General features: G+C 41.6%; 1 protein-coding gene across 2 annotated transcripts; it reads left to right on the top strand.

The window, feature by feature from the left end:
* The first annotated feature begins 2,339 nt into the window (after positions 1-2,339).
* On the top strand, positions 2,340-10,779 carry tagln (transgelin). 2 transcript variants are annotated; one of them, XM_037678084.1, is made up of 6 exons: positions 2,340-2,428; positions 8,081-8,123; positions 9,561-9,749; positions 9,842-10,013; positions 10,322-10,424; positions 10,528-10,779. In XM_037678084.1, the coding sequence occupies exons 2-6, from the start codon at positions 8,112-8,114 to the stop codon at positions 10,664-10,666; spliced, it is 615 nt and encodes a 204-aa protein (XP_037534012.1). In that variant the 5' UTR covers positions 2,340-2,428; positions 8,081-8,111; the 3' UTR covers positions 10,667-10,779. The 2 variants fall into 2 exon arrangements, with proteins under 2 accessions (XP_037534012.1, XP_037534014.1); XM_037678086.1 differs by lacking the exon at positions 8,081-8,123 and having other exon boundaries at positions 2,348-2,428.
* The last annotated feature ends 218 nt before the right edge of the window (positions 10,780-10,997 follow it).

Consider the following 10,997-nt stretch of genomic DNA (forward strand, 5'->3'; position numbering starts at 1 on the left):
TATATATATATATATATATATATATATATATATATATATATATATAGCTAGCTTTGTTTTATGTTACAATGTCTTTACTTTTGCTCTGATAAGCAATAAAGGTCTATTTTATTCTTACACCAACATGTAGCCACACCAAAGTGGAAGTTGGGATCTCACCAGTTTTTCAAGTCATCCATCTCACAAGACAGACAGGCAGACTGGGAGTATTTTTGTCTCTCTTCACTTCTCAGTGGGGGACATGAATCAGACTTTTCATGACTGAACAAGCATTTTGTCATCTTAGATTAAAATCTGCCAGGAAGCTGCAGAGTAAACTTTAAAACTGCTTCTGAATGTTTCTGACTTGTAGTGGAGGCTCTAAATTCACAGAATCATCTCTCGGCAAATGTTGAAGACTCACATTGTGCACAGGAAAAACTAAAGTGTGTGACTTCACTGACTGAGGAGGTCAGCTTGTTGTCAGACGCAGTTTTTCTTTGAGTGTATCCAGTTTATGTGCTTGGAAACACGAATGCAGGCTGTGTTAGCAGGAGCGTCGTACCTCAATGCTCGTAATGGAACAGAAGTGATGGAAATGTCATGAGTGGTGGTAGCAGGGCACACACACACACACACAGATTGCAAACGATGACAGCGTTCAGCACTTATATGGAGTCGTCTGTCTGAACGACCTCCTGTCATGGCTCTGCTGCAGGACAGCTTCTTCCCGTCGTCTTATTTCTTTTCCTCACTTTTATTGTCCCCGTCCGTCTATCCGTCCGTGCACGTTGCAAGCATGATACATAGAAAAGTAGGTGAGGTGCCAACTTCCATTTTGGTGTGTGGCTTCATCTAGGTGAGAGTCATGTCAAAATCCAAGATGTTCTGCAGCCATATGTGTAGATATGTTGACCTTGTGAGCTGGATAACTTGAAAATAATCGTCACAGCTAGCAAACACAATGAGTACCGTATACGGCACTTTATATGTCCATCAACAAACGATTATACAACAGACTATAGTGATGGCCCAGACGAGTACAGCATTTGACCTTGATTTGTGACCTTGATCTTGGAGCTGGAATGATGAAGGTGTATGTAACACTCCGTCTGGTGATGGTGCATTTGTGTTTTGAAGTTTTGTATTATCTTGAGCAGATCAGAAGTTATGGATGGAAGAAGAGAGTGTTTTTAGACGGACGAAGACTGAACCATGATTCATCTCGTCCTTGATGAGGCGTATAAAAATGACCAACAGACAGATTTACAGATGTTGAGCTCAAAGTTTTATGGGAGCTGAGAGTCCTTCCCAACACATACTTTTATGTGCAAACCGATCGGGCAAGATTTATATTCAGAACGTCCCAATTACCTATTGAAGTCAACTTTATCTGTCTGTTAGCAAAATATCTCATGAGCCAGTGAATGGATTTAAATGAAATGATCAGAAAACCGTTATTGTACGTACATCTACAACTGATTAACTTTTGGATTCAGCACAATTCAAGATGGCTGCCACAGCTAACTGACCTTACATATCACAAAATGTCTTTAACTCAGCCACTTTTACTGATGGTGAGTTGATCTTTGGTGTGGAAGTAGCTGAGAGTTGCCCCTTTCATACTTTTATACACATTGACATAATTTTTGCCTAAAACCTTTATTTTAACCATGTTTGCATGTTAGCAAAATATCTCACAAATGACAGGAACAAATTAATGGAAAATGCGCAATTTAATCCCTGGACGTAAACTTACAACTGAAACCATTTTAGAGTCACTCAAATTCAAGATTGCCACCACAGCTAATCAATATTAGTTGATACGTAAATGGCTATAAATCTGTCACGTTTGAAGATTTTGAGCTAAAACTATGTGGTAGTAGCTGAGAGTCATCCTCAACACACAGTGGAATACCACAAATCGCAAACTGTGGCGGCCATCTTGGATCAAAACTATATAATGGTGACGTGATTGCCATCAAGCAGTGCTAGACCTTTGCTTAGCTTTATTTCACCCCCTCCTGCTCCCGGTCCCTCCAGCCTTTCTGGCCCGTGAGTGATGCATTGGAGGTATTTGGAGAATTCCCTTCTCTGAGCAAAACAACGCCGCCCTGCTGCTGTTTCTCTCCTCCACATGGAAAAGCTCGACCCAAATAAGGCAGACCATCTGAACCTGACGTGAGGAGACGAGACGCAGCAGGCAGCTGCTGAAAGGCCACGGCCTTATATGGATGAAGTTTCCATTTCTCCTTCCTCCTTCTCCTCCACGGGTCCCTCCTTCTGCCTCTGCAGTGAAGTCATCTTTCCTTTCTCCTCCTTTTTAAGCTGACATTGTTTGGGAGGGAGGTCCCTGGGAAAAACATATACAAAGTCTAAGTCAAGCGTCCCGTCTCGTCCCCCACACTGCACCAGAGGCCAGCACTGAGCGCACATTTACCTCCAAACAGTGAGTATACTCCGCTCCTATTAACAGTAAACCTTCAGCTGGATTTGGCACAGAGAGGGAAGCAAAATGATGAGCCAGATTAAAGTGACATCACTTTTATTAAGACAAACCAGTCAATGCTTTAACTTCTTATAAAATTAAATATTCCATTCAGTCTTTATGTGGCTATGAGATAGGACAGAGAGGCATCTGAATGCACACATATGAGATGCAGTGAACTGTTTCTACGGTAAATGAAATGTCCTTTTACACATCTATACAGAAAATGGACAACATTTAAAAATGATTGGAAATGTTCAGTTTAACATGGGTTTTCTATTTTGTCATGTTTTACCCTTCATACCTGCTTTAGATGTTATTTTTTTTACAGATTTTAATGGATAGTCTCAGAATTTTCCATGCAAAGCAAGAAGAAAAGCAGATCTGAGCTTGTGGAACATGTTTGTACTTTTATTGGCACACGGGTCTAAGACGGATTTCTGTCATTTTGAACGTTTATTTATTTTGAAGTCAGTATCATTACTGTCAGGTGATAAAAATATCAGCGGTATCAGATATGAGTTGTGAACGCACAAAAAGTATGAATAGTAAAAATAGATAGATAACTAGATAGATAGATATTTACAGGTCTCTCTTGTAAGTGAGTCCAGAGGCTCATTGAGATTAATCTGTATAAATAAAGGTTGAAAGTCATGTTCAAAACTGCACAGATGGATTTGCACGGGCGTTTAAACACGTAGGTTTGTGATTTGCGTAAACGCTACTTTGGACTAAAGAGAAGAAGCAGATGATTAAAGCGGGCATCACACCTGCCGTTTCCGGTAAAGGCCGACCTGCAAACGAGGGAGTGCCGGCGGGCGGGTTGGTTTCCAAACAGCAGGAGTTGATAACGTTATCTGGCAGCACATAAACAAAGCAGAGGCGTGCTCACTGAGAAGCCTGAAAAGTTACCACATCTGTTTGGCACTCAGGCGGGTCGAGTTGGACGGCGCTTCAGGCTCTGATCTGATCTGACAAGCAGTACGTACACGGTTTCAGATCAATCAGAACCACGAAGGAACCTTGGCAACGGCAGGGATCCCACAACCCAGAGCTGTGACGGCAGCCGTTCATCACGAGAGGCGCAGCATCCTTCATCCAGATGTTTCAGCTAGGACTGCTGATCCAGCCCGTCCAGACCTGAGAGAAACTCACAGTCAGATGCTACACGCTCTTATTTACATTTCACAGTGTGCTCATACCAAACCCATATTTGGTGGTTTGACTGCAAGAGCTGCATGACTCCACATCCTGATGCGCTGCCACTGGAGCCGCAGGCCTCAGGCTGGTTTCCTGCTCTGGCATCAGACCCATTCACCATGGCGATACAGAAACAGAGCAGGAAAACAGCGGGACGGATGAATGACTGAACAGGGACAGAGTTGATGAAGTCACGTTTGTGGGAACAGGAGGCTCTTTGAGATGTTTCTGATCAGGCTTTTTAAATTTTAATAACTGACTACAAGACTTTTCCCCTTTTCGTGAGCTCTTGTTTTGTTGCTACTTGTGCAGAACAAAAGAACTGATGATTTTAACATCAAATGTCACAAGAAAAATGTTACTTCCTGTGAAAATGCTTATTGCTGAATGATTTTTGCTGAAACCACCTGAAAAGCTGTCATCTCTAAACTGTTACTGTGAGTTGCTGGTGTAGATTCTCAGTCATCCAGGACATGGTAAATCCATCCATTGGATCGTGGGGGTCACCGGTACCCATATCCAGCAGTCACTGTGCGAGGGGCGGGGGACACCCTGGACAGGTGTCCAGTCCATCACAGGGACACAGAGAGACAAAAAAGCATTCACTCTCTTACTCAAACCTAGAGACAGTTCAGCCAAACATGCATGTCTTTGATCTGTGGGAGAAAACCGGAGTTCCCAGAGAAAACCCACCCATGCATGAAGAGAACATGCAAACTCCACCCAGAAAGGCCCCCAGACTGGGATTTGAACCAGGGCGACCTTTTCACTGAGAGGTGGCAACTCTATGAATTGCACCACCATACCACCATGGTAAATCCAAAAAAGGTTCAAAACAAAAACAACTGGACTTCTATTCTGTAGAATATAATTCTATTCTATCTTCTATTCTACAAAAGAGAAGTCATTATTTTTGGTTTTAACCTTTAATGGGTTTGTTAATGTGAGTTGAATCTGAACAGCTGACATTTGCTGAAAGCAGAAAAATAAAAACAGAGCAACCGAAAAGAGGCAGAAATGTAGCAGAATGAGCCAAAAAAGGCAGAAAAAGGCTGAATAGATTATGAAAAACATTGAAATTAGAAGCAAAACACTGAAATTATAAGAAAAAGATTCATGATACATAACGATATAACTAAAAAGTAGCTGGGGAAAAAAGCACACAAAAAAGTTGAATTTAGAAAAAGAAGCTGAAAAGAGCTTCTACAGTTGAAGTTAGCAGAAAGAAGCTGAACGAAAACAGCAACTCTAAGTTTGAGGCTTACTTTTTAGTTTGTTTCTGTCTGCCTGTTTTTGAAGTTGCAGTTAGTGAGTGAGAGATGCACATGGGAAGTTACCATGGCAACCACCATGAGCCACTGGCAGCAGCTGAAACGTTTTTTTAATCTTTGTTTTCTTAACACGTTGTGTACACAGTTCATTTATCAAAATGTAGGTATTTTCTGAGCTGATGTTGGACTTTTGGACAGTAGTACTTATTTTATTAGAAGTATTTTAGTGATACATGGGTCTGATACTACAATAGTACTCACAGGAGCTTCAGAACCTGCAGCTGCAATGGGAGTAATAAAAATAATTAATGCAGGGCTAGTTATTATTATAGTCCAGCCCCAAACATAAAATGTGTCATTTTTTATTGTGGTTACAAAATGTACTTACCTTTTTGTCCCCCGTCGCAGAGCGAAGAGGAAAAACTAAAATACCCTCAGTCTGTCTGTTTGTGCACTTTGTGAGCATGATAACGTGAAAAATAAGTTCAGTACCAACTTCCAGCTTGGTGTGAGGCTGCATCTAGGGATAAAAAAAGGTTTCTTTCAAAAACTGGATTCCAAAAATGCAAGATGGCTGGCACCATATGTAAATAGATGGTAAATGGACTGTACTTGTAGAGCGCCTTTCTATCTTATCAAGATACTCTAAGCACTTTACACAACAATCTGTGTCCTCATTTACTCATTCATACAGCACTCTACTAGATCTGTACAAAGAATAATCAGTGCTTCATCACATTCATACACTGATGGGTCACACATTGGAGAAAATGAGAGGTTCAGTGTCTTGCCCAGGGACACTTCGACAAGTGACTGCTGGTGGAATTGAACCCCCAACTCTTGCATTTGAGGATGACTGCTCTAACCACTCAGCCACAGCTGCCCCTATTGTAACCTTATGTTGGAAAGTAAGAAACGCACCAATTTTGATTTTGGTTTGTAGTTACATCTAGGTGTGAACAATGTCACAATGAAATATTTGATTGCAACATCAAAATCCAAAATAGCTGCCTCTCTCTCTCTCAATCATACATACATATGTATATATATATATATATATATATGGATTTGCACCATGTCCAGGGTGTCTCCCGCCTCTTTCACAGTGACTGCTGGACATGGGTACCAGTGACCCCCAAAACCCAAAGAGGAAAAAGCGAGTAAAGATGATGGGTGGATGGCTATACCAGTATATATTTGTGTGTGTGTGGTGGGGAAATCAACCACCCCTATCATTTGAAGAAACTATTATTTTTATTTTATATTGCTGGTTATTAGTTTCTTCAAATGACTGGGGTGGTCAAAGTTTAATCTATGGTGGCTAAGGCCACCATTGGCCACCCCCTGACTCCGGACAAGCATAACATAAAATAAAAAGCAATACAACCTTATTCTTCTACACAGTGTAGCTCCTACCCTCTTGAATATCTTGCACCAAAAACGTTAAGGTTTATTTGCATTTTCTGCTCATTTCCAAAACTACAAACATTCACTTTTCAAATCCCTCAGCGATGGGGGACATTGATGGACCGGTTGTTTTAAACAACTAGTTCTTGTGTAACTGGTACCTGAGGCACAACCTGCAGCTGCAGAAACCCAAAAGTGTTATCTTTCATGTTTAAGGAACAAAGAACAACATGTAGTTTGTAATAAAGAAGCCAGGCAGCTCAGAAGCTTGTTGAGCAGACAACCCAGACCCATTTGATCCTGGGCTGAGCGCCAAACATAACCGCAGGTCCCTGCTTGCTCATAAATACCAAAGACTGAGCTCTCATAGACTCACTTAACCTTCAAAAACATTACACAAACTTTGTGTGCACGTTTTTCTCCCCGTGCTCTCCTCTTCTTGGCGTGAAGCATGCAGGATAAAGAACATAACTTTCTTTTCCCCTGCAAAGAGTTTATAACATGTTATTTTCATTTGTGGTTCACAGAGTACTTTATGAGGCTAACGAGAGGCCAGCGGAAAAATAGACAAGCTAAGGAAATACCAGACCAATGTTGTTCTGTAATAATGCTCACATAATGAAGAACTGTGAGTTATGAGGGCTTCAGTATCCCTGAGAAAGATGTTTTAGATTAAGTAGTTTATGTAAACGTGTGGCTGTCTGTAGGTGTGTGTGTGTGTGTTTAGTTTGTGTGCAGAAAACCACCACAGGGAAGGAAAACAGTTTTAAAGACAGTTTGTGGTAACACGCTGTGGGCAGGAGTCGTTCTGACTCTCACATGCAGACATGCAGTGTATCGACTGTTATCCCATTTAAAACAAATAAAAAGCTACTTTACTTTAAATAGTTCTGAATATTTCCAATGCAAAGTGAGTGAAACAGATGGAGCTTCAGTAATCTGTCCAGTGAACAGAGCAGCGTGTTAAAGTGTTCCTGCTTGAATCAAAAAAGGAGCAAGAAACTCAAAACAGGAGCCCCAAAGAAATATTTTTTCTTAAATCTTTGTCGTCATTGACAAATAGAGTCAGATTACCATGTTGAAATAGCTAACTCTGTTCTGAATTACTTTAATGTAACTAACTTAATGTTTGGTGCACTAGTTTTGAATTGTCAGTATCATACCTGCAGTAGATATCAGTTGGAGCGATGTCATCACTCACGATTTGACAGACCGTCACTTCCACATTCACCAGAATATCCCTTTAAGACAGCGAAAGTTTATTCAGCAGCGTTCCTCCAAGTTGTGTTTTTATGCAACAGTACAATGAAATGCTCAGGATGAGAAGAACCGATTTGACTCGCTAAAAAAAAATCAAAGAACAAACAAGAAATAATAAAAGCACAAGGATACACAAAAAAGGGAACAAAAAGTGAAAAAGTAATTATAATATTTACAATGTCCTAAAGAAAGATAGTAAACAACAACATGGTAGAATATAATTGTGCAGCAGGATGAATTTGAATGAATAAGTATTTCCAGGTAGTAATATAAGTTAAAATGCACATTATATATATATATATATATATATATATATATATATATATATATATATATATATATATATATATAATTGCTCATAGACAGAAGGGTGTTGTTGCCAGAACAACGCGCGTCTCTTCCTGTGCCAGAAACAAGTGTCCTCAGGTCCACTCCTGAGTTTAACCTTCAACATGTTGACTCTGAACCTCCTCAGGAACAGGAAGTTGACGTGACCTGACATCAAGATGGCAGCAAAGGTTGGATGGTTCTGACAGCACTTTGATACACATTTTGCACTTGGCTGTTGGCCCAAAGGCAACGCAGATAAATATACATGTTTTAAAAGTACCACTGGCAGTGTGAATGTGCTAGCAGAGACTGCGTATGTTTGTGTGCGTAAAAGGAGAAAACTCAGCTAGCTGATGTGCTGTAGCGCTCCCTCTGTACACCATCCAGACCCACTGCAGGTTCTGGCAGGGCTGAATGAGGTGCATCAGGAGACATGAAGCTGCGAGTGCCACTGATCAGGAGCAGGATCCAAACTGAGCGCCAAGCATTCGTACACACGCTTCTGCCCTGCATGTGGTCAGTGTTTGTGCTGCTCTGATGTAAAGAGTGTGGAAGGCGGGAGTGTTAACAGGAAGTAGGCCTTTAATGAGGCTGTTCACACGTAAACACCGCAGTACGAGTGTGTGTGTGTTGCCTGCAGCTGGAAAAAATTCATACTGCTTCGTAAAAGGCTTCGTGTTGCTTGCATTGATTTGAAGCAATCTTTTGGACGGTTTTTAATAAAACATCTACAGCTGAGTCAATCCAATACAAGATGGCCGTCAGCGCTAAGTGTCAATAGCGAACACAAAAATGGCTCCAACCACCAGATTTTTCCGGCTTTTGAGCTAAAATTTGGTGTGGTTGTAGCTGAGCATCATCCCCAACTGATGCTCTGAGAGCTTCGTGATTAGATGGGACTTGTTTTTTGTCTGTTAGCAAAATATTTCATGAACTGATGGACAAAATTTTATGAACTTTCAGAAAACAATTTGGTGAACATTTGCAGATGATTACTTTTTACAAAACGAGACGTTCACCACAGACAACTGATCTTAGAACACACTCAGTCGATTTTAGAATAATTCAGCTAAAGTTTGGCGTGTTATTAGCTGCGACTCATCCCCTACAGGCAAACTGATCACACAAGATTTATTTTTAATTTGGCATTTAACTGTTGGAGCCAATATTTAGGAAAATGTTCCATGAATCACAGGACAGACTTTATTAAAGTCTCTATAACTAACCATTAAACGTGCATCTACAACTGAACATATTTTAGTCTATTTATTCCAAGATGGACACCAGAGATAATTCAGCTCAGCCAACACAAAAATGGCCATAACGTTCAGATTTACAGACATTGAGCTAAGGTTTGCAAGGTCTGTATTCCGTCTAATAATAAGATTATTTTAGTTTAAAACTCAGGCATAAAAGTTTTTCAAGGAATGCTGGCTTTTATTTTATTTATTTATTCTAACAGTAATACCCATTATAAATTGTCAAGATGGCTGACAAGCACCATATTTCAAGTGCCACACAAATAAATAGAAGCTGAGGTTTCTCAACAGGCCTGCAGCAGCTCTGGTTATTTGTAGATCTCATATTTCCCCTTTTTCTCATGCATTTCCTTCCTCGTCCCTTAGGGTGTCAGCATGGCTAACAAGGGTCCATCCTATGGCCTGAGCCGGCAGGTTCAGGACAAGATCGACAGCAAGTACGACCTGGAGCTGGAGCAGATCCTGGTGGAGTGGATCAGCCGTCAGTGTGGTTCTGGTGTGGGGAAGCCAGAAGCCGGCAAACTGGGCTTCCAGGCCTGGCTGAAGGATGGATGTGTGAGTGCACCGGCCTCGTCAGGCAAAATTAGTAATGTTTTTATCTTTGTGAGCTTGGTTCTAATCCTTTGGTTTTGATGTGGTCTTTTTAGGTCCTGAGTGAACTTATCAACAGCTTGTTTGCTGGGGACAAACCTATAAAGAAGATCCAGAGCTCGCCCATGGCTTTCAAACAGATGGAGCAGATCTCACAGTTCCTCAAAGCTGCAGAAAAGTATGGCGTCACCAAGACCGACATGTTCCAGACTGTGGACCTCTGGGAAGGTCAGAGAGCTTTCAGTGGCTCCAACAAACACAGCAAACAAGCATTACGAATGATCTCTCCATCTAAACCAGGGTTGTCCAACCCTTGGTCCTCAAGGGCCACTTTTCTGCAAGTTTTAAAGTTTCTCCGCTCCAAAACACCTGATTTGAATGAATCGGTGATTCACGGGCTTCAGCAGAACTTGAAGAGTTAATTCAATCACTGAATCAGGTGTGTTGGAGCAGGGAAACAAGTAAAACATGCAGTGTAGTGGCCCTCGGGGACAAGGATTGGACACCTCTGATCCAAACTGTGTGTCCTGGTACAGGTAAGGACCTGGCGGCAGTGCAGAGGACCCTCTCAGCCCTGGGCAGCTTGGCCGTCACAAAGGATGAAGGCACGTACAATGGAGACCCCAACTGGTTCTTCAAGTGAGTCCAATAAATGAACCGGGCCAACAGATTGTATCAGACATGGACAAACACTGGAGGGGTATTTCAGTGCTTGTGTGACGTTTACAATGTTGCGTTGCAGGAAAGCGCAGGAGAACAAGCGGGATTTCAGCGACGAGCAGATAAAGGCGGGGAAAAACGTGATCGGCTTACAGATGGGCTCCAATAAGGGGGCCAGCCAGGAGGGAATGAGCTATGGAAGACCCCGGCAGATTCTGTAACATCCCCTGAGTCACAAATATGCAGAACCTTTTTGTTTACCCAACGCATAAGAACCTTTAAATGTCTTTGTTACAACTCCATGTTCCACTTTGGAATAAAGGGATTTCCTAAATAAACTAGTCTCCTCCTAAATCGAGAGTCTCCTAAACGCAAGCTTGCACTGGTGACCTCCTCACCATGCTTTGTCCTCCAACTGCAGCGACAGAGTGCCTTAAGATGCAAAGATAGCAAAACTAATACACACACTGAAATGACTGATTCTTTGACGGTACAAAAGTCTAACAAAGAGCTCCCAGTTTCCTCAGCTTCATCTCTGATACGTAACACACG

This window comes from Nematolebias whitei, chromosome 6 (genome assembly GCF_014905685.2).
Source record: "Nematolebias whitei isolate Nwh7 chromosome 6, NemWhi1, whole genome shotgun sequence".
Classification (NCBI taxonomy): Eukaryota; Metazoa; Chordata; class Actinopteri; order Cyprinodontiformes; family Rivulidae; genus Nematolebias; species Nematolebias whitei.